This window comes from Falco biarmicus, chromosome 11 (assembly GCF_023638135.1).
Source record: "Falco biarmicus isolate bFalBia1 chromosome 11, bFalBia1.pri, whole genome shotgun sequence".
Taxonomy (NCBI): domain Eukaryota; kingdom Metazoa; phylum Chordata; class Aves; order Falconiformes; family Falconidae; genus Falco; species Falco biarmicus.
Window position 1 is genome coordinate 28,591,132 of NC_079298.1, and position 23,892 is coordinate 28,615,023.

The following is a 23,892-nucleotide window of genomic DNA, read 5'->3' on the forward strand; positions in this document are numbered from 1 at the left end:
AGCAGCTCAAACAGTCTCATGTTTTCAGTCTTTATTTGGCAGGGACACGACACAGCTCTCTTTACTCAGGGTTCTGCATCTGTTTTGAGACCCTGAGACAGTGATCCTCGGCTCAGCTCCGCAGTGCTGCTATTGCCTATACGTCAGTGCCCACAAAAGCTGGTTGAGAACAGGCTTGCGTGTATCTACATGTGCTGCATCCAGCCCCCTTGTTTCCCCTGAGGAACTCCTTTGTTTCCCACGGTTCTGCTTCCTTAATCCCTGCAAAGACTCTCTTTCCACACATTCTCTTATCAGCTTTTCCAGAAAGAACAGCCTGCCTTGTCCATCCCTGTCTCTGCTTCTGCAGCTTCCAACTCCATCTCCTTCTGCCTTAGATTTCTCAGCTGTTCCTACCACCTCTTCAAAACACCTGTGTACACAGTTTAACTATTGCCTGCCTGGCAGCAACTCCTGCCCCTGTGCTCAGGTGGCAGGGCAGGCAGAACATCTGCAAAGGGAACAAGGGAAAAAAGACACCAAAGGGAAGTCAGACACCACCTACACACCCCCTCCCCAGCTCACAAGCAGTCATCCACGTAGTAACAACACACACTTGGGCTCTGACACCGGGTCAAAGAGGTGGGGGGAAGGATGGAGGGGTGTGAATAGAAACGTCTAACTTGTGCTAACACTGCGCATGGTCTCTCTCCAGCCCAGCATCAGCCACTCCACACTTACTTTAACTTTGGCTTTGGAGTGCTCAAGACGCTGTCATCATCCTCCATTTCTGGCCCGCTGTCACTAGGGTTCTCTATATCCAGTGTGTCATACAGAAGGTCCAAATCCTCCTCAACCTCTGGAACATGCTCCGCCGGGTCCTGCTCTGAATCCAGAACCTACACAGAGGACAAAAGCGGGTATCGCTGACTCTGCTAGGAGCCAGAGTGATCCCATGCCACCCCGGCTCCCCAGAGGACTGCAGTACACCAGCTTGTGAGGGAGATTGTGTTCCTGGTGCAAGGATACTATATCCAACAGAAACACTGGAGTATGTATATAAGAAGTGCTTGTTTTGGGTCAAGCTTCTCAGTGCCTGGTTAAGTAGGAGTTACCTAACTGGACTAAGAAGCATACCCAAAAAAGCCATAGATTATGTCTATTATTCAACCCCATTCTATAAACAAAGCTTTTAAAAGGCCCAAAGTTTTTAAAAGGCCAAAGTTGCCACGCTCCCCCGATTTGGTACCCAAGCCGGCAGAAATGACAACAGTGTCCACAGGAGGCGCCTGAAGCCCGGACAAGGATCAGCTGCCACCCATATGGAAAGCTGAAGAGAAGAGATTCTCACACAAAACTTCGTGGGCTGCTTCACATATACACCAGAGTAAGCAGGCAGCTGGGCACAGTTCTGAGCTTGCTTTTCGAGTGGCAGCTGCAGAGAAGCAGCAGCTCAGCTGGCTGAGACCTCAGCTATGGGTGCTGACTCTGCTGAGCTAACTTGGGAAGAACAGCAAAGCTAACAGGGCTGTTTGGAAGCGTAAGGAAGCATGAGGAGCTACTCCTTCCCACAAGCCACAAAATCAGCACACAGCCGTACAGCCAATTGAGATCTTAACTGTTTCTATACTAGACAGGTGACGTTACACAGATTTCATGGGTTCTGGATCTCTTTCATTCTCAGCTCTGACCAGACAACTGACTCTCCTGTGGATCTGTGTTTCCCTATCCAAGTTTTTCATGTCTCGCCTGGCTGTTCTAGCAAGATGATCAAACAGGCCGGGATTTAACTTCACAAGCAACATACACTGTAGACTACTTGCCTTTGAAAGGGTCAAAGATAATTTCAAAGCAGTCTGCAAAACTAATTGGGTACACACGTGATTGCCAAAATCTGCTTTTGATAAAACTCGATGTAGAAAATGTTTGATGACATTTTAAAGTTGGCCCTCAAGCCTCCATGCAAGGCCAGGGTGCAAGGAAAGGTCACATCTACCGCAGACTTGAAAACAAAACGAAGGGAACTAGGGACAAACAGAGGAGTGTTCCTGAAGACTAAGGCAAGATGCACCAAGCAGAGGGCAACACACAGGACAGGAAGGCTTACAGAACTAATTACGTACCTCGTCAGACACTTTAAACCTCTTCAGTAATGCCACAACCTTCTGTTTGAAGTTTTGTTGCTGCAAGTCAAAGACACTTTCACGTAAGTAAAGCCATTAAGTGAACTGTTTTCTCCCGGTCTACAAGAACCCCAGACATATCTGACACTGGTGCTCTAGCTGCCGCTTCAAGTCAAACAACTCCTGGCATCACAAACCAAGCCACTGCTATTCTTATGTTGAAATCAGCTTTTCCACACCTGTGATACTTCCTTTTCTGCATAACAATAAGCTACGTCCCATTCCACCAAGAAATACAAACCTTCTGGCCCTGACTGATGGCACACTGCTCTTGTTTGGACACACAGTGGATAGCAAATTATTTTATCTGCCAGATCATCTCCTGTACCCTGTTTGATATTTCTGGCAAAATATCTGGGAGTCAATTTTTCTGATTCTTAACGTGGGTGAGCCAACACAGGCATCTACCCACTGACCCAAAGCTCAAATATGTTTTCTACCAACCAAGCACTGTGTTTTCCAGCAGCCTGCAGTTCATCCTCGCAGGCTTATTTATTTGACTAGCAGCACCGCAGAAAAGTTGTGGGGCCTGTCCTTAGTACTTGCTTATCAGAAAAATGCTTTCTGAGTCTGTTACCCCCAGATCCTGGACACAGCAGGCACCAAGTGCAAAGCAACACAAGCCAAACTGCTGCACTCCCCTTGTGTTTACTTGCCCCCATGAGCGAGCGAGCTCCCTCTCTTGCAGGACCAAACAGCTGAGATTTGCCACCAGCTGCCCAGCTCTTCTCTGTCTCGTCTGACCAAACTAAGTATGCACACCCTGAAGAAAAGGAAGATGAGAAGGGCCCAGGTGTGAGCGCTGGTACACAGCATTTGAGGTGGCACCTCTGTGTCAGGAGGAAAGGGAGGAGAAAACAGCTGGCACCAGGCCACTCTTTAGCAAAGTTGCTCATTCGCTGGCTCTCCTGTACCTCCTCTGAGCTCTTCTTACAAATCCAACTGCCTGCTCCCACTCTGACCTCAGACACTTCATGCCGTCCCACACCTCCAAACCTAGCCCTTTACCTCTGAACTCAAATCCTGCAAGCTGCAGCCACCTTCTAGACAGCTGAAGTTTAGGTGAAATAAATCCACCAGGCCTCAAACAAGACTGCCCTATTTCTGTCCCCAACACACGTGTGAGGCTGAGATGCTCCGAGAGTCGTCCTCTGTCTCAGGAGGCCAAGCACAACCGTCCATCACACAGACCAGCACGGCAGTCTGTGGAGGGAGGACACACAGCACACAGTAGCTAAGGTGCCATGGCCAGAGGTGTCTGCTGGCCTGAATGGTTTGACAGTTGGCAGACAGGGAGGCCTAGTTTGGAGCTGGACTGATGTTAACTTAATTGGCAGCACCAAACCCAGTTTTGGGCCAGCCCTGCACACTGGAAATTCACTGTCACTTCAGAGGTCAGGGCTAGACAGACATTATTATTATGAGGAAGTTGCCTGCTTAATAACCAAGTGGTGTGTTTTGTCCTAGCTGGTCACTGACTCTTGAAAACAACACGAAGGACACCAAGGATATGAACTAGCATGCTCCTGGTCTCACAGACAGGATCTTTTTAATACCAGATTCAGGTCAAAACAGGGGTTATTTCACACCTTATCAAAACATGGATTTCAGAAATAGCCTCACAAGAAGGCACAACAATCTCCAAACTTACTCCTAAGTCCAAAAAGAAACCTAGCCCCATCCTGTTGATTCTGAATTACTGTCATCACAGACATGCACACCTGTGTGAGCAGAATTTTGGCATGGTCAAGCACAAGTCACTGCTCCACAGAGAAGTGCAGCTTTGCAAGCATATGCATGCTTGCTGTAGAGGGTGAATAGCTGCATGCAACTTGCCAAAGCTTTCAACATGCAGCTACTTCTTCTGCCTCAGCACCACAAATACCACCTCAGGTTTATCTGACAGGCTCTAGCCCCTGACTCAACTACTTCATTTTGAAACCTCCCACTGGCCTCTCCCATGCAGAGCACAAGCAGAAGAGATTCCCTTCACTGAAAGCTACTTTCAGGACTTACATGAGCATGGATCCTGCACTGGCTTCTTTGGGGGGGGGTGGAATTTCATACACTTACGTGATTTTTTGGAGCTCCTTAACCTTGCAGCCAAAGGACACTCAGGACAGCACATACATACACCTTGGACTGCCCTACTCCCTGAACTGGCTGCTTTTTTCTAGCTCTTCACACACTGTGACCATGCCCCCATGCTCTCTGCTGGGCCAGCATGGCTGGTACTGCTGCTCCCATAAGCCACATGCACTGTGTATCTTGGCCAGACCCCATCAGTGTTAGTAAAACTAATTTCCACCGACCCTGGTTATGGACGTCGTTCTTACTATCGATCTCCGCTGCTTCTTGGGCTTCCCCAGCTCGTACTCATCATCATCCAAATCCTGAACAGAAAGAGGATTCCTGTGTTACCTTTTGTGATTCAGGGACACATGAGCATTTAAGTGCTAAAAATTTTCCCTCTGTGAAGATGAACCTGCTGCTCTGTCTTCCAGGCATTCAGCATTTGCCTTAACTGCAGTTACGATGGCAGAGGGAAAAGGAAGCGAACCATGTCTGCAGAGGGTCAGGAATAACAGCCTGGAGAAGCAAAACAGCCCTAGTTTTGCATTCAAGGCAGCAGGATAATCACAGCCCCACATTTCAGTGGGTTTCTCTCTCAGTACACTTCCAGAGATGGAAGGCAGGCGATGCCAGAGTCTGAAGGCAAATAAGACCCAAACTCAAAAGCATCTCACATCTACCCAGGGGGTTCTCTGTAAGGACCTGTTTTGTAGAAGGTATTAAAGACTAAAGACTGTCAGACCCCACTGGCCAATTAACTACAGCTGGGGATCTAGTTGGGCTCTTTGAATCCACTCAGCATTACAGAAGCCTTGACCATTACACAAGGATGCTAATGTTTTCGTGTTTAAAGGGAGCTCAAGTCCAAACACATGAACAGATAAATCACAGCATGATGGAAGAAATGGGTTACTCTGCAGGCCTTCCTGCCACAGCTAAACACTTGGTGACAGTCTCGCACTGTCATGGTTTAGCTAAAGAAATAGCTTTTAGTTTCAAGCACGAGCTGAGAGTGTACACACTCTGCTGAAGCTCTCACAGTGAGAAGCCATGCCCTAAACAGTACCTGGCCCTGTACGGCATCATCACTGGCCTCCTGCTCAGAAGAGAAGCTCTCGTACTCTTCCTCGGAATAGTTGTCTGAAAGGGAAGGAAAGAGGGGAGAGATCCCGTGAAACTCCTTTAAGGTGAGGGGACAGTCACATCTCAGGAGCAGAGAAGGCCAACTAACGGTCGCAAATCAAGAAAGGAGGCACACAGGGAGACGCCTGCTAGTTTATTTTCTACCTGTGCTAGACCAGTGAGATGGGAACCACCTGGAGGTAAGGAACAAGGAGAAACACATCTAATAGGAAGGAAGGACCAGCGCACAGATAAGGGTCCTTGAAACACCACCCCCTTTTACCCTGGAAAGAACCACCTGTTAGGCAGCAGCAAGTAGAGAGGTTTCTCCACAGGGGAAGTTTCCTCCTAACACGGGCGTAACTGGCTTAAAGGAACAAGTAAGACATGCCAGGAGAGTCTGGATCCTGTACTGAAATGACACTTCAGGTGAGCTGCCTGGCCTCAGGCAACAACAAAGCATTTGCATGCACTACCTTCAACTGGTCACTCTTCTAGCAGCGAGCAAAGGGCTGGTACCACATAAAAAGATTGTCACAAGTAGAAACCCAATGACTTCCCTATACAGTGCACAGCATGGATTTACACTCATTAAACAGGCTAAAGTCCACAGCAAAACACGTTGCAGGTCTCATCTAAGCTAACATGATTTATTGTAGAATACTGAAAGGAAAAGGAAGTTCGAAGAGTAGCTTAATCATGAATCTCCTGAATACACCACTGTTAGCCAGGCGAGAAGTTACAGGTTCTCAACACACCTACCAGTAATGCTGGAAGAGTGCTGGTGAGAACACAGCTAACCCTTGCTGGATGGCTCAGCCCCAGTGTGATATGCAGGAGAAGCTTTGACAATTCAAACCCCCACTCCTGTCACACTCCGCGCTCACATAGCAACAGGTTTGCAAAGTGAGTTATCTTTGCATCAATCAGTTACAGACACAGCAGTCCCAGGAAGCATCTAAGCCCAGATGGTGTTTAACTCCAGCAAGTTCAGAAGACACTGGTCCTCAGAGTATGTGGTCCTACTCTTACCTGTAGACTTGATTTTCTGGCTGGCCTGCATAGTGCTGTCTTCGTGGTCAATCGGCTGACTTGACAAGGAGAAGATCCAGATTTCTGCTACCTTCACTGCAGCCTCTTTGATGTTGCTGAAAAGGCTCAGAACCTGACCACCTTCTGTTGGGTGCTGCATGACCTGGGACAGAAATCAAGCAGTAGAAATCTGCATTCAAATGTATTTAAACCTCCATTATTTGCATGCTACAGGAGTTATTTATGTTAGTGGAGTTACTCCACATTTCCAAGTACAGAAGCAAGCCAACACCCTGCAACTGCAGGAGCCACTTGCAGGCAATACACAATGCTAGTTGAGATTTTATTTGACTACTAATGTAAGTGATGGAAGGAAAGAAAAAGCATTCCGAGCTTGACAGTTGATTAGTTCACCCTTGAAGGAAAATACTTGACTACCTCATTACCATGTATTTGCTTCCACAGCACAGTACTGATTTGAATTATCAAGTTACCAACCTTCTGAACACCTAATTAAGGAACTCAATTTTGTGTTAAAGCGCTGCAGAAGAGCCGGTAAAGGCAAAAATTCTTGGTGAGGTACAATGCAAAGCGCTTCCTAAAGCAAAAATCCCTGCTCCAGAGAGCTGACACCTGAATCTCAAGACGAGCTGGCCACCCCAGGATAATGAAGCAGTGGGTCACAAAAAACAAGACAATGGTGGATTCAGAGGGACACCTCTGTGTGGGTTTCTCCTTTGTTTGCCACCCCCAGCTCACAGGGCTCTTCCTAAGAACCTAAGACTTATGTTCTTCTCTTGCCCCACCAAAATCAGAAAGTGCTTTTCCATGTCTGCACCTCAGCTTCCTAACACACGCCAGGCTGCTTCACATGGCTTTAAGAAGACCTGAGCTGATGAGGAACATGTGCCTCCCTGCTCTTGAGCTCTGCTCAGACTCACAACTCCAATTCATTGCTTTGTTTCAACAGCTAACTTTTTTTTTTTAAATTTTAAGAAACACATCTGTGCTGTTTAGGGGTCATTACAGTATAAACTGCAAAAGGCGCATGTGTCTAAAATTTGTTTTCCTGAGGTCTTCAATTTCAGAAATATTCCAGATGAGCTGGAGAGCAACCATTTCCTAACAAAGTGAACCTTTGAAATTTTTTCACCTTCTAACCTCAGTCAGCTGACATTACAAAAAGACGTAAGAAAAACCACATGCAGCAGCAAATAGCCAACACTTAGAAGTTCACTGATGGGTCTAATTAACGGCCCCACGTGTTTTCTGCCTTACAGCAGTATTTAATTTCTAGTTCTTAAACAAATCAAACGCACTACAGAATAAATGTGAGCTATAATACCACAAATCAGAATTTGGCCAACTGAAATGGGAGTTGTTCACCATTTTACTGCAAGTCTAAGGGAAGCTGAACTCATGCACAAGGAGTGGTCTTTAAAATTAATTATTTTATATAGTAATAACTCACCACACCATAACACTAGCTTATTTTGGATGGAAACTATTTGTTGACAGAATGCAGTCTGATGAAAAATACTGGTATAAGCTGAACTTGCTACTGCTAAGCCCATTCTAAACACTCAGAAACAGAAACAGCAGAGATTAAACAGGGCGTGAAATAATGAAGCATGGAGCTAAGCCATTCAGAAAGCCTTAGTGAATAATTTATCCATACTTGATTCCAGCACTAATTTTCAGGTGTAAATCTGAAAGTTTTATCATTTAACTCTCATGAATTGAACTCCACCTGAATTACCAACAGCCATGAAAAAAGAATTGCAAAGGGTGTTTCAAGCAAAATGAAACTACTTGATCCTGAACTCTCATCCGGCGGCACAGAGAAGCACAGCAGACCTTGCTTTTACATTTCTTAGGGCTAGAAAGCTTGTCTGAGTGATACTATCTGTTGTGTTCTGCACTTATGATCTCCCTAACTCTGAAAAAAAACCCATACAACAACAACAAAACCCTCAAAAGCTAATAAATTAGCCTCATGAAAGCTTTAGCTATCAAGATACTATCCAGAAAATGTCCAGTATTATTACTCAGTAGTAATATCTGAATGCTGATTACAGTTACTAAGGCTTCTATATGAAATCCCACCAGGTTATTCCCAATGAGTGAAAGTGACAACGCTGGGTTTAAAGAGAAGGGAAAACATCCACCTTTGTAAATAGTGATCATGTCAAACAATGCTCACCTCAGCCATGTTGATAGACCCCACGGCCAGAGTCTTGTAGCCTAAAATGGTTCGGTTCTTGTACCGCTTCCGCCGCTGCAGCATGATCTGAAGCTTGTTGCCTTCTCTCTTCAAGAAGTGAGGGTACTGTGGTTGGAAACACAATGGAATTTATTATGTCTGCTGTTTATCCATCTCCCAGGCTGCCTGCTTCACAAGTAAACTCAATTCTCAGGGACTAACCTCAGGGCTTTCAGAAGTGCCTAAGCTAGCTTGCACTCAGCGGACAATCCTTCATCGTCCCAAGGAAGCCTTCATCTCTGCCCAGTTTGGGATCAGCTGAGCCCAAGCCTGGTTCCAGAGTGATGAGCCGCCGCCAGGAGATGCTTCCCCCAACAGCTAGAAGAGGTTGCCCAGAACTGGAGCCCCAAAGGTGCTGCCGGGGCACGGGCTGCCCTGCACAAACACAGCAGGCAGCACGCAGTGGCAGGGACAGCTGCAGACCCCCCCCGCCTCTTGGCAGGAGACTGCCCTCCCTCCAGCACAAGGACACTTCTCTGTGTTTGACCCTCTACTGCACATGTTTAAGAGCCTATCGTGCTCTGAATGGCAAGCAAAAAGAGGCACGGCTATGAAGAGCCCCAAGGACTTGCTGATGCCTCTTGGTAACGCGCCGATTCCCTCCAGGACGATATGGTCTCCTTGAGGCACAGGGCTCTTGCAGCTGACAGTGTTTTCAAGCATTAACATACTCAAACTTCTGTTCCTCAAAGTGGTTGTATTTTACATAACTGAGTCAAGAAAAGCCCTGTCTTACTGCCAGGCTATGTTGCAAAGATATAAATCCTTCCAAGACACGTTCCGTAGAAGAAAATACATTTACCTCCCCAAAACCTCCCCCAGAACAGAGAGGCTGTGAAGTCAAGCAGAGACCATCAGGGAAAGAGTAAGGTTAACCACGCCATCTCAGTTTGCCCTGCTTATCTGCACAGAGTAACAGTGCACTCAGGTCCTGCTTTCTGCCAGAATACTTGCCAGCACGCTGACAGTCCCCAGGGGACAGCTCACCAGCTGTGGGAGGAAGGAGTCATGCAATGGAAGAGCAATCTTCAAGAAAAGATACAACAGCCACCTGACCAGTCTCATCCCGAGAACAGAGGTGAATGGGACACATGTTCCAAGTATACAAAATATGTAGCACTACGTAACCTGTAGACAGGAGAATCTGATCGCAGGGATCTCAAATAGGACATTCCCGGGTGAAGGATACTTCTCTCACAGGCAAGACCTGCATTCCCCGCCCCGCCTTGGGACATTATGAAAATAACTTCCTGCCCATCAAAACACTTGATAAATACAAATGCTGAGAGCCACGACAAAGCCAGAGATATTAATTTGCAGTCCAGAGCAAGCCTGACTGCTATGCGGAGAGCTGAGAACAGTGGTCACATAAACAAGCAGAATACTAATTACCTGATTGCTCTGCAAGGGCAAGATTTACTGTGCATTGCATGAGGAAGCAGCCCTGCAGAGGAACAGCAGCCCACATGATTAGAAGAACCTCAAAACACACCTGCATCCAGACACCAATGGAGCCTGTGACTTTACAGATGTGAAACAGGCTCCATGTCCCTGAACAGGGATAGAAGAAAGTTATCAAGGGGAAGGAGCAAGAGGGGCTCAAAAAGCCATAGGCACCTTTTGCATTCAATTTTTCCATCTCCTTGCCTCTGGGGCCCTTCCACATGTTGGATGGGTGCAGGGGAGAGGGTCTCCTTGCTCTCAGCTCAAAGCACCTGAGCCACACCAAGGCTGCAGCTGAAATCTAAAGTCACAGTTGGTCCCAAGCCAGCTTGACTTCAACGTGTACACTTTTCAGGGATTAAATTGGACAGTTTAAGTCCACATATGTGCAAGTTTCTGTTCTTCAAAGGTGTGCTGCCTGGCCACCCCTGGTGAGCATTCACAGAGATGGTCAAAGAAAGATACAGAGAGACTCAGGCCATTCAGCTGCTCTGTTAAAAGCAAGGGCCTCTAGAAGAAATATCAGAGCCATTGGCATAGCACAGACAAGCTGGTTTTAACACTAGCCATGGCTTATCAACTCTACAAAACGGTTTCAACAAAAACTTTTCAGTAATTGTCAGTCCGTGACAGAGACTAGAAAAGCGAACAGTTTGACTCAAAACATTTGAAAAGACGACTTTTAGAGGAAGCACCAAGCACCCCAAGGCACCTCCAAGAGGTGAGGAGGCCATCACACCCACCAGAACAGCGAGAGTCAGGGCAAGACATTCCTTCTGAAGCCCCAGGTGATGAAATCCCTTCCATCCAGAAAGGTTTATTAGATTAAACACAGGAACTACGTGCTCCAGAGAGCTGTGATGTTGTGCTTGAAATATCTAGAGAATTTCACTTGATCCTGTGAAACCCACGGAGGGTCAGAAGCAGCAGGCATTCCAGCAGTAAGGGTGATGGTAGCTCACCTGCCAGAGAGGCTACCACTGGTCTAGCCCTAGCCAGCAATGTGAAACAGGATCAGACACACCACTAACTCCAGTCTTACCCCAGTTGTGTAATAGAGCAACAGGAAACTCCTCCCTTCTGCTTGAGCAGAGGCCTGCCAGACACAATGGGCTGCTCGCTATTATGCCAGCCAGTACCATCAGCTTTCCAGCTTAGCTCTTACAAGAAAAATGCTCTGTGCAAAACCCAAGAATTTCACCCAGAAGAAGCTACTGAAGAGATGGTGACTGTGAAGATACAAGAGGCTGCAGATCTAGACAGCTAGCACAAAGCAAGGCATACAGTTTGAAGAGTTGACAGTGCAATATGGAGCTACTGGCTGCTGCAAGATATTGAGACCTTGTTCTGTGACATCCACATGCTTTTACTTTGCAGCCCATCACCACTCTCAAATATATCCCAGGCACTAAATTCAGACTGCATCTGGCTTAAGCTGCAGTTGTTAGCTAGGAGTAGCTTCCAGCAGTCATCCAATTAAGAAACAATAAAAGCTGTCATAAAAATCCTGCGATGCCATTTCAGGAAGGCTTCCCAGGCCTTACTGCATCCAAGACCACCAACCCTTCCTGCAGTCAGAGACCAGCAGCACATCTCTGCATTAAGCTTGCTCACCTCTTCTGAAGGCTCAGTGTCACAGATATCACTCTCCCCTATTCTGGCTCAATTCCCAGCCCCTTCAAGGGATACAGAGTTAAAGGCATTGCTCTGCGTCCTGCTGCAGCATTACTCCAAGTCCCAGAAAAAAACCCCAGCAGATTCCCAATTAATTCCAAAAGATCTGCAGAAATACTTGCTCCTTGCTGACACAGGACTTGCAGAGGGAGACCTGGCTCATCTTACAGCCCTGCTACCAACCACGGGAGAGCTGCAGCCCCAGGATCCAAGCATACTCCTGGCATGTGGCTTTGTTTTTCCTGTTCACAAAGGAGGGGATGCAATGCTGCAGTTAACTCGGTTTGCGGGCTGCATCAGGACAGAACCAGAATCATCAGCCACCTGTACGTCTGCCTGGGCAGCCACAGCGTTATCGTTCATCTGCAGTGAAATCTTACCAGCTTCGAGTCCGCCCTGGTCTGAGTAACAACCAGTCTGTCTCACATCATCACTTGAGCCTTTCTCCTTACCAAATCAAACTCTTGACTTCAAGATCGAACCAATAGTTCCAAAACACAGGTGATACAAATATGAACATTTCTGAGCATCTGTCTGTTTCTGCTTTACGCATGCAGGATCCTCCCTCTTGCTTGCAGCAAGCCAGTCTCTATCTTATTTCCCTCCTCAGGAGGTAGCACCAGGGCAGCATGCTTTAAGGAAAAGAGGAACCAATAAAATACTGTTGCTCCAATTCCCAGCTACTCCTATGACTCCAGAGCCAGGAGTAACTGAATACTCTTCCTGCTTCCCTACATGGTGCCTCCCTCGGCAACTCCAAATCAGAGGTTCACCTGTCCCATTCCTACCTACCACCTTCTGTCAGCCTGATGCTCCATGCCACCCTCCGTGATTGCCACCCTTCAGTGCTTACTCATAGGGAAGGCAACAAAAGTCAAAAAAAGAGCCATCCTGCTCTGCTCCAGTTCTTGCCACAGCCATAACATGAAGAGGACTGACTGCAAAGTCCTCACCTTCCTGAGATCCAAACACAGGATGCGCAACACAGAAGGTCCCCTAACACTGCAAACCAGCACCATGCTCAAGGCCTCAGTGCTGAGAGGCAATTCAGACACATTTGTGTTGTTGCAATGAGGACACGCAAATTGCAGCTAGCATCTAACTTGCCTGTTCCCCCCAGACAACTCAGAATTAGAGATCTGCTTCCATGACACAGGGCTGGCCCCAAGAACAATTTAAGGGTTTATATAGCAGCCTTCTTATTGGGCTTCCCCCTCCCCAGATCCTGGAAGCACCTAGGCCATTTTTACTCAAATTCTCCACAGAGACAAGGGACAAGCCAAAAGAGCTCCAATAGCTTTTCAGAAATGGCTGGGACTGCCTTAAGAACAAGCATCTCTGGCAGGACTAGAATGATCTTCACCTCGGACTCACAAGGCACCTCTGCTCACCGCTAAGCAGCAAGTCCAGCAAGCCCACATGCCCCAAGGCCACAGCCACCTTACCTGCAGTGAGAAGGTCAGTGCAAGCTCCGTCTCCACATGTCCACTCGGGGGCAATACAATCTCATGAGACCGCAGGATGCGCTTGGAACCCTGTACAGAAACAAAGTCCACCGGGTGAATTCCCCAGAAGGCAGCCCTTGCATCCCACCCCAGTCCTATTTACTGAAAACCAGGAAACACTGTCAGGGACTACCACAGAGAAAGTGAATGGATGGGTCTGACCTTGCACTTCTGTGAAATATTAATAAGATGAAAGGGAGAGATTTGACTAATAAAGATTTGGGTATATTTACTGTTCCTAACTACAACAAAGCAGCTTTTGTTCTGCCAACCCCCAGCATTCAAAAGCTATGAGTCAGCTCCCACCCCTCAGGATGAAATCTCATATTTTTATTCCAGGCAATAGGTACAAGGCTCATCTCCTGGGTTTGGAGGCTGCAGCATCATGCTTAAACCTCTGTCGACAGCCGTGACAGACTGGTCTTTTCTTCTGGCGCACATACCTCTCCCTGGGGACAGTGGAGATTTAAACCTGTTTAAACAACTGCGAGTCATCGGGGTTATAAAAGAAAAAAAATCCACTGAGCATCACAGTGGAGTCTAGAGACTTGATGATACTACAGGGTAACTCCAAATCAACACTGTGCTTGGGCTGCTGTACACTAGCCAAGTTACTGGGCTGTTTGCTGTGTGAGTATTTCATTGCAGGGAATGTTTCAGGGAAAACTAGCAGGAAAGAATGACAGAGTGCTGCCTAGCAAATCCTTCTGCACTGTTCAAACACGGTGGCAAGTTTCAGAGGTCCCTGGCTCAGTATTCTGCTGAGACTGCAGATCTGGCTTTGTCCCCATGGGCTGGTCTCCCAGATGCACAGAACTGAGGCCATCAAAAAAGCAGCATCTGGGAAACCAGCAACAGACTCGGGGGCTAAACACCTCCCAGCTAAACCCGAAGAGAAATATGGTCTGGCTATAGCAGCCTCGCATAGCATCCTGAGAGCAGAGAGAAGCAGAGACTCATTTACAACCCTTCCTCCCCAAACGTGTTGCTCAGGCAGCCAGAGCGAACACTGTGATTTGCAGCAGTGCCTCAGCTCCTACCCAACGCAGCGCTGGCTCCTCTGTGGAAAAGCCGAGGTGCCTAAGCGGATCAGAAGACAGCAGAGTGAGAAACTGAAGGGCTCCCCCCGGGAAAAGCAGTGCGCATGTAAGTAAAGCACAGTTAGCCTCGCCGCTGGCAACAGTGGCATCTGTTCCATGCTGCTCCTAATAGCAGCAATCTTGCTTTACTTGTTATGCAACTCTAAATCTAATGAAAGACCAAATATAGCCGCTTTTAAAAGACCGCAGTAGATAAATAGAGCAACGGCTCAGGAAATAACAGTTGACAACCCTTTGAACATCACTGTTCAGGAGGCTGCAAGGAGACACGGGAAATGCAGGTAAGATGCTCTCATTAGGTCTGAATTCAGTCATCCCATCTGGAAGGACTCCAGTGTCTGACACCTCTCACAAAATTCCCCATACAAAGGCAGTGAGTCATCTGACAGAGATCATATATTTGATGATCCAGTATCACCAGCCTCAAACAATAGCCATGTCAGAAATCCGAGTGCTGGCAAATTAAGTGTCCCTGAAAGAGCTTGTCAGCATCATCGTCATAACCTGCAAGCTAAAAAGGGACTTTTAATAACAGGGCTTCAGAGCTGCCCATGTCCGAGACAGCTGCAGTGCTACTGACCCACCGTTAAATCGCACATCACAAAGAAATATGGGTGCTGATCCAGCACAAGGGACACCCAAGGTGAGACTCTTTGGGACAGTGGTTATTCCAGCCTGTCACCTCTAGGTCAACTGGACAGACATATCAAGGGCAGAGTAAGGATGGCCTGGGGATGCAAGCTGCTGCCTCAGGCTTGGCAGATGAGCACCCCAAACAGGGCAAGTCCTGCCTTCGAGTTCCTCAGGGATCTGCCCTGGTGTAGAGAGGGCTGCAGAACTACTACTCAGGTTCCAGCATCTAAACTACTGTAGCAAGGCAGATCACAACATGTACCCAAAACAGACAAGAAAGTCCCACGTGTTACAATTCCCTTTGCACTTGGAGGTCTGAGGCAAGCTTTCACCCATAAAAAGCATAAGCACTCAGCAGCAACCTGAACATGAAAAGAAGGTTTTGCTCCAGTAAAACCTACCGAATTCTCCAACCCAAGTCTGACACACTCTGAGTGTAGATCATTCACTGACAAGCCTCAGGCCCTCAGTGTGATGCAGCCAAAGCTTTCAGTCCTGATAAGCAATATCTGACAGCCTGAGAGCCCACAGCTGCGCTTCTTCTGAGGTTCCCATGAATCCAGGTGTGTGAAACAATTCCCTGACTTTCCGTTCCCTGCTGCGGGTGCATGAACTGCCTTCCAACAGGGACACATTTTTACCCCAGATGGACTGCTCATGGAGATGAGATGCTGGTTAAATTCCGAGCTGCATGTTCTGGCACCATAAAGCCTTCACGATTTCACATTCCAAGCTAGATTTTGTGCGCTTTGACACAACCATCTCTCTGCAGGGGTTTGCTGGCTCTTTATTAGAAAAGCAGCTGCTTTTCAGCATAGTTAATGGTATTTTTCTACTTGTAGGTCTGCTAGGCCTTTACTCGTTAAGTACTTCAGCATTTGCAGTGGTGGAAGCATGTGAGCTGAACTGATGCTGTGACGCACTGTGGAACCAAGTCCCCTTCCTTCCCAGCCTGCCTCCAGGCAGTGTGACCTACATGTAGGCACCTAATTACATGGCAGGAACGTATGCTGTAAAGTGGGTTATTGACCTAAGATGACAGCTGTATTTTATGGAAACAAACTAAAATGTACAGGTACCCTACAAATCCACTGGCAAGCACCTGGCTATGAAATGACTTGGTCTTGACAGCAGAGCTGCTCGTCAGCAGAAGGCAGCCCGAACTCCAGACCCCCCAAACCAGGACCAAGGTACCAAGATGTTCAGCCCTAAAGTGAGCTGAAGCATGTTAAATAGAGAACCAGGTATCTGATTTAGTAACAGTTCAGGAAGCAGAGGTGAGCATATGATCTGTAAAGAACATTTTCACATACAGATAAGCTCATGCTGAGCCCTCAGTGAACAACATTCTTCACTTACAACAGTGAAAAACAGTAGGAACATGGGGGAAGGATCAGAAGAGCCCCTCCACACATCTAGAATGCCCTGATGTACTCAGGAAGAAGCCTGTGGCTGCAGTGGATCCTCACGTGGTGGTGAAGCTCAGTTCAGGCATCTGCCAGTATTTTTAGCCAAAGAACATGTTTAATTCTTAGAACTGAGCAGCAATTACCTGCATTTTGACAGCAATGACCCCAGAAATAAGCTCCTTATCCAATTCCTTTAAGACTACCAGTTTCTTTAATGTCAAGCTGCACAACCTGCAAACAGGAACAGAAGAGAAACAGTTATAATCATGTCTGAAAAAGGAAAAGCTCTGAACAGCTTTTACACACAGCAGTATCCCAGTTTGTGGGTAAACAGGCTCCCGAGACAAGCCACACACTGATACAGACATAAAGACAGCACAAACACATGAGGTTTCCCTGGCTTTTCAGACTGAATTTCTTGAGCCTTTCACAAATACAAGGAGGCAGGCAGGAGGTATGTCTCTGATGCAGACCCATGGCCACATGAGAGCACCTCACAGCATGGACTTCCACTGACCACAGCCTGGGAACTCTTGCTCAGACCAAAAGCTTTCAGGTCAGAGGAATTAAATTCCAGCAATATAAAAGCACTGGGTCAGTCTAATTTTAAACTCATCTACAAAGCTTTCCTAGACTGTTAAGCTTTTTCAGTTTCAGACTGCTGGCTCGCAAAGATCTCGCTCCCACCTCCTCCTGTCAACCCACACATTCTCCTCCTCACCCCCAAACAAAAGTGCTAGCCAGTGGCTCAGGCATCTGTAATGGAAAAGGGGGAAAAAAAAAGAAAGGAGGAGAGGACTGAAGCAGTGCCCTCTGGCCCTGGCATTCACACGCCACACATATGCAAGTAAATCACATTCTTCACCCAGGCAATGCTACATTGTTCTGGTTTGAAGCTGTTTGCACTTCTGCCTTCCCGCACAGGGAGCTTGGGAGGGGAAGAAGTTTGAACTAGGTGCAGCTGAGTTAAGGCTCTGAGGTAATGGGACTACAGCATTGTTGGCACTTTCACAATGTCACAGAAGTTACCACCAGCTGGTGTAATTAAGGCATGCCTAGAAACAAACTTCAGGCAAAGAAACTTGAAGCAAAGACAGCTCAGCTTGAGGAAAGCAGGGGCCAGAGAAAGTTGCCCGGTGGGCTCTGGTGACTAGACATCATCTCTCATGCTGGCCAGGAGCCAGCACTGCCTGTGTCGGGTCCCTGCCTCACGGCATGGGCATCTTTGGCCTCTGCTGTGGGATGTCAGCAAGCCTCAGCATGGCTCCTCTGAAACGCACTGCAGAACTGTCTCTCCTAGACAGAAGTGTAACATCAGGGCTACTCATGAAGGGGCCAAGTCCAGCAGTAGATGGGAAGGGAAGAGGAACCGATGCTGGATTTTGGTACATGTCCAGGCAGCAGTAGCACAAGTGCCATTGACTGAAGCCTGCACTTGAACTACAGGACTCCACACCGGTACCAGGAACCCGACAAGTCACCTCTGCAAGGGTGACCTGCACCTCCACCACCTTCTACATCACAGTGGGAAGCTGAAACATTGCTTTGCTGCAGAGCCTGAAGGGTAGACATGGTCAGCATGGGTGCAAAACTGCAGGAGAAATATAACTAAAGGCCCTTCCCGACAGGAGCAGTGGTAGATGTTGAAGCAACTGCTGCCTGCTTCATCCAGAAATACCTGTGGCTCTTCCTGAACTCTGCCCTCTCACATGGGGCTGGGAACAGGAAAGAGCCAGTCCTAGCTCTTAAAGTCTTCACTGAAGCACCTCTCCAAACCTGCCCTTACCAGCCTCTTCTCCACCCAGCCCACGCTACCTGCTCCCTCTACTCATTTGCAAAGCACTGGTTCCTGCTATGAGCCCCTTAAAAATCAAGGGAAAGTGAGAATTACAAGCTCTGCATCAGAAGACAGTACAGCCAGCCAGAGATGTTACAGAAATTACAAGGAAGGTGAAAAAACTGGGTCTGCCTGGGCATCCGTTCCCCTCTGTCACACCACCAGCAGCTGTGCAGAGTGTCATCAAGACAAACGTGCTAGAGATCGTGAGCCTGGAGGCACTGGGTTCTGGAGGAGGGATGGCAGAAGTGGGCAGGACAGCTGCAGCTGCTGCTGGGCTGGTGGAGGGGAAACCAAGCATGCTGTCACCGTGGCCAGGGCCCCCCCCTGCACGAAGCAGGCATCTGCAGAAGCAGGAGAGCACAGGCCAGCGTGTTCAATTGCAAACCTAAGAGTCCCTGTGCACTGCAAGTCAGGTGAAGCTGCATCCCTCAACCCAGAGCACAGCATAGGCTGCCAGCTTTCCCACCCCATCTTGAACAAAACAGCAAGCACAGACACAGGCAGCTGCTGCCACGAAACTGCCAGGCCAGGATCTGGAGGAAGGAGGCTGTGATGCCATTTGTTTTCTTTGTAACACTGTAGCTGGAGGACAATTGCGCTCAGCCTGCCAAAACCCACAATGCTAGGGCCAGTCAGGTGCCGAGAGCAGAGGTAGGACAACACACTGGCATTGTCTCAGCTAACAGGCAAGGAACAAAGGCCTTTTCTCTCCAGCCCTGAGCTCGAGGATGAAAAAGGTACGGGAAGAAACAATGGTGTTCTCAGCACACACAGCAGAGCACAAGGAGCGCGTTCTGTTCTCCGCCGAGCATTCCTTCAATTCATCATTTATGAGCTTTGATCAAGCTCTGTGGAGCACTTGCTGCTTGGAAAAAAAAATAAAAAAAAAATTTAAAAGCCTCCTTTACAGTGATCAGAAAAACAGAAGCAGTTAAAAAAGACATGGGACACATCTGCTTTCTTTATCCCCCATTCCTGGGCCGATGGTACTAAAAGGCACTTCACACAAAAAACAATGAAATGTGTCTATTCTCCATCGGGGGTGGGAGATAAAAATCAGACCGTTTAAATCCCACCAAATCACTCTCATCCTCAACATGCTTATCGTTCCAGGTCTTCAGTCTAAGTCTGCAGCTTACACATCAAAGCAGCTTTGGAATATGCGGCAGAAAGCAGCCATACCTTACTGAAATAATCACAAAAAGGCATATTCCAAGCATGTCACTGCATCCAGAGCCAGCGTCGTGCCCCTGCCACCAGCACAAGGAACCTGAACCACTCACACCTGCAGGTACAGCAAGGATTTGTCTGCCACAACCAGCTCTGATAACGGCAGCACCTCTTCCATACACTTATCTTTTGCCTAGGTTTTGCTGTACTTTCATCAGTTCTCAAGGATCAGGAAGGGGACTGGTCTCACAAAATATTTCTATCAACAAGCCAGTTAAGATTAAATACTGGTAGGAAAAACAGGACAGACACAGGTGGACCTGAAACGATCTGAAAAAAGAACAAGGTTACATTTACAAGTTTCTAATGCACACATAGATCTCCTGATCTCCGTGAACACAGGGAAAATAACCTGTCACGCGCACACAGACACAAAGGGGACCTGAGGAAGCCTCAAGTCTGGAGCCGATTGAGCCTGAAGTATTTTGAACGGTCTATAAAAAGCCTGGGGCTGCAATACAGGAGGTACAGACAAACCCTTTCTTTGCATGTTTGTTTCAGCAGTGACCTGTGGTTGCACGTGGGGAGTTAAGGTAGCAAAAACCCTAAGTTAGCCGAAGCAGCGTTAAATAAGGGTGATGGAAATGCGAGAGCCAAGATTTCCACCCTTTTCTGAAGGCTCATAGTAGATCTCCCCGCTAGGAGCACAGCTGTGTCCCACACAGCAGCAGGCAGTGCCTGCTGAGGAGCTTGCACCCCCCTCCACTCACACATGTCCCCCCCATGGCGAGGAGGCATAAAGTACTTGCCTGACCCCATTCTCAGGTTAACAAATCATGAGACAGCTTAATGTGTTCTACAAGAATAAAACTCTTCATCTTTTTACATCACTGCTGCAAGAACACAGTTTTAAAGAGAAAACCTGGACCTGACCCAATAGTTTTGACTCGTCCTGCTAATGGAAGTTGTTCATGATGAAGTTACTCAGCACAATTTGTTCAAAGAGGCAGCTATCTGCAAAGAATATAACATTTTGGTAACCAAGATCCAGCAAACATGTCCAGAACAACCAAATAAAGTGTTGCATTCTTTACTCACTGGATGTTTTGCTTTTGCATCCCTCTAAATAGGAAGATCAGGAAAATAAACCCTCTCCAAGAAAGAGTCTGCCTCACTGAATTAAATGTCTGTTTCTCCACAGGGAGCACAGTAATTGCACTGAGACCTCGCTCACACAGAGACAAGTCAAATCAACAGGAAGGAAACATTAAAAATTAAAGACCTGTATTTTAATTAAGCCCCATAGAAGTCGAGAACAATAACAGATGCACCCACACCTACAGGGGATTCCACGTCCAAGATGGGAGCTGGGGCAGGAAGACTAGCTCATTACACAGATACCCTTTGTCCAAGAAAGCTGTGAAGACATTGTTCCTAGAGAAATGTTTCATGCCAGGAGCGCTCTCCTCCGAGGTCTGTAAACCCCAGTCAGCCAATGGTGCTAAGGAAGGTATCGATACCCATTTGGTAACTGGACAGTTTCACCTCACCCAAGTTATTTCGGCATTTCAGGACAGCAAGCAGCTTCCTACCTCGATGCTTTCAACCTGAACTTCGAGAGTTTTGCTGACACTTTAAACCCAAGTCAGTCCCAAAATAAATCACATGCCACTTGGAGTGGAGGGGGACACCCGCCTACACACCGCCCAGACAAACAGAGCCATTCTGCACATAGCTACAGTGGCATCTGCGCAGGAGAGGCCGGAGCGAGAAGGCCTGCACAGCATTTTTCAGAGACAGCTGCTTAAGTAAGGTATGAACGCACGCAGAGCATGACCAACCAACTGCACATGCAGTTCCTTATGCCTGCTTCGCACAAGCCCAGGAAGAAAGGACCACATGGATGTACTCACTGCTGCACTTACGTGCTAAAGGCAGGGCTCCGTCCTGGCCTAGGAGAGTTAGCTCAGGCAGAAAGGGGAGAAGAGCTGTCCTACTAATGTCACTTAAGCATCGAGACTGGGGCCTCCGGGCAAGGGTAGCAACGGTAGAAGCCACAGGCAGGGTGCTTCTTCACCTTCCAGAGCCTCTGAGTTAATTCCCTCAGAATGATCTAATCTCACTCCCATTCTCAGGTAAGCTCCATGGCAAGAAGAAATTAAATGAGGCGGCAGAGGTCAAGCGCTCCCATTTTGTCATTCCAGAAACATAACCTGAGTAACTAGCAAAGAAACATAACGGTCCTGTATCAGCCTCTGCTTACTTCTCCTTCCTTCACACTTGCCACCAAGCTAAACAGCAACCTTTAGCCAGATGTTCTGCCTATGGATCCATTCAAGTACGCTTTAAGAAGCCAGGAAACAATTGCAGAGCAAGTATTTTCATTGTTCTTGTTCTCAAGGATCCTGAAATCCTCTACCCAGCACTAATAGAGAGAATTAAGCTCTTAAGACTCTAGAGACCAAGATCCATAGAAATGCTGTAGCAAGCAAGTCTTGTTCAGACAGGCAAGAGGATGGCAGCTTATTTTATGCAACAGGCTCTACCCAAGGTGTCACAAGGACACACATGCACAGCCTGACTCTTTCCTTTTACAGCTGGACTACACTCCTGCTCACTTCAAATATATTACCTGCCCCAAACTGAGCACGCCAAAGGGGTGGGGGTGTCAAAATTCTGCAGACCTGCATGATTTTTAAAAGATCCTGGAATTCTGCATGGGCGCATTTACTATTTGAGGAGCAGCATGCAGTTAACATGACCAAAGATTAAAGCGCATGTGAGCTTAGATACTCCCACCCAACGTATCAGTTCGAAAATGCTGAAACGGGTCTTCCTTCAGTGGGACAAGGCATTGCTGGCTGGCTCTAGGGGACTCACCCAGGCAGGAAGGGATAAGGATCCCTGAAAGCCAAATAACTGGCTCACAAAACATAAGGGTTTACATATTCCGTTGGCACTTCTCATGTTTTAGCACTTCAGCAGTCTGGAAAGAGCCCTACTGAGGCGCAGCAATGCTGGTAAAACCCTCAGGGGTCAAAGCCATATCTCCACAGCTCCACATACTCTTCAGGTAGCAAAGCTGGCAGTCGTGTCACACCATGTTCCGACTACCTGGCTGAGACCTGACGTATTCAAGTCACACCGGGTAACAGCAAATCAGCCTGTCACCAACAACACGCTTCCAGGTACATGCTCTGAACTGTGCTACCAAGAAACAGCAGCTTTCTCACCCTTTAACAAGTCGTTTCAGTGAGAGCAGAAGCAGCTCTGCACACATCTGTCAGCCTCAGTCAGGATCTCAGTTCTTGCACACGCTGCTATACGTTTGGCTTCTCGCTCTTCGTTTTGATGGTTTCAAATCCCTTTACAGGGTGACAGGGGGTTGTGGATAACAATCAAAAACCATGAAGCAGGGATTAGATCTGTTTCTCAGGCAGGCAATGGAATGCAAAGGAGTTAGGCAAATTCACCTGCATGCTGCCTGCAAAGCCAAGCACAAGCCCAGTTAAATACGCCTCTGCTGGCTTGCCTCTTTCAAAGCCAGCATCCAGAACACCAGGACTGCATGGCACCCTGACACCAAAGCAAGCACCAATGAAAGAGCCTATGGTACTGGTGGATTAGGTTCGAGCAATGTTTTTAAAGTTCTGAGGCAATAAGAAGGTGTTTTATTAGCTTTAAAGACTAAAGTCAGCAAATAATGAAAAGCCAATTCATGGTTAAGGCTCCTTCGACAGACCATCAGTGTTACATTTTCTATATTACAGATGACACAAACACATCTGATATTTGCTGTATTAATTTAGCAGTTAGCTGGAGTAACCAGAGGCACCACCACCAAGGAACAAGCAGCAAGATGGAGACAGACCAGGCACAGCCACATCCGTCTGACCGAAGGCCAGTAGAAGCTGGGGGTCTAACAGGCCTGCACAAGACACCCACGGCACGGCAGTACAGCCTCCCATCACTGAAATGCCAGTCTCCCATCTGAGCATCTAATGAGAGCACTCAAAGTAGCACATGTCAGGGAGGGGGAGCCTTTAGGAAGCGGGCTGGTCAAGCCATTTCTGTACCCAGGGCTTCACTTCTCAGCAAGCCAGCAAGAAAACAAAGGCACAACCCACTAAGCTTACGTGAGCCAGCCAGGGTGGAGGGCAGCTCCCACCACAAGCCTTACAGATTGGTGCAAGAGCATGGACACAACTGAGCAAACAAACCGTGCCCCAACGCAAAAGGGGAGTCTGGGAGGAGGAATGCAAAACCAAACTGGGGAGTAGGGGATGAAGAGGAGAGACCTTCACAGCTGGAACAAATCCAGCAGCCCTCCCCCTCCCTGGCTCACCCCTCCCATGCATGCCCGCCTTATGCAACCTGCCTTCTCCTTGCTGGCCCCCTACCCCAGACAGCAGCACTTGTCACACAGCAGGCTGATCACAGGGATCGGCTATTCCAGGCATGCTACA

At 47.7% G+C, this 23,892-nt stretch overlaps 1 protein-coding gene across 12 annotated transcripts in view; it reads right to left on the minus strand.

Annotated features, from left to right (window-relative positions):
- The window catches only part of PACS2 (phosphofurin acidic cluster sorting protein 2), an 83,476-nt gene that overhangs the window by 37,498 nt on the left and 22,086 nt on the right, over positions 1–23,892 (minus strand). For 8 of the 12 annotated variants that reach the window (XM_056355706.1, XM_056355714.1, XM_056355708.1 and 5 more), the window contains 8 exons: positions 16,560–16,647; positions 13,215–13,304; positions 8,593–8,718; positions 6,390–6,552; positions 5,302–5,375; positions 4,475–4,555; positions 2,103–2,162; positions 721–878 (listed from right to left, as the gene is read on the minus strand). In XM_056355706.1, coding sequence (XP_056211681.1) covers positions 721–878; positions 2,103–2,162; positions 4,475–4,555; positions 5,302–5,375; positions 6,390–6,552; positions 8,593–8,718; positions 13,215–13,304; positions 16,560–16,647 — 840 coding nt within the window. The remainder of the gene's footprint in view (positions 1–720; positions 879–2,102; positions 2,163–4,474; positions 4,556–5,301; positions 5,376–6,389; positions 6,553–8,592; positions 8,719–13,214; positions 13,305–16,559; positions 16,648–23,892) is intronic. The other 4 variants (XM_056355711.1, XM_056355709.1, XM_056355717.1 and 1 more) reach the window with 2 other exon arrangements.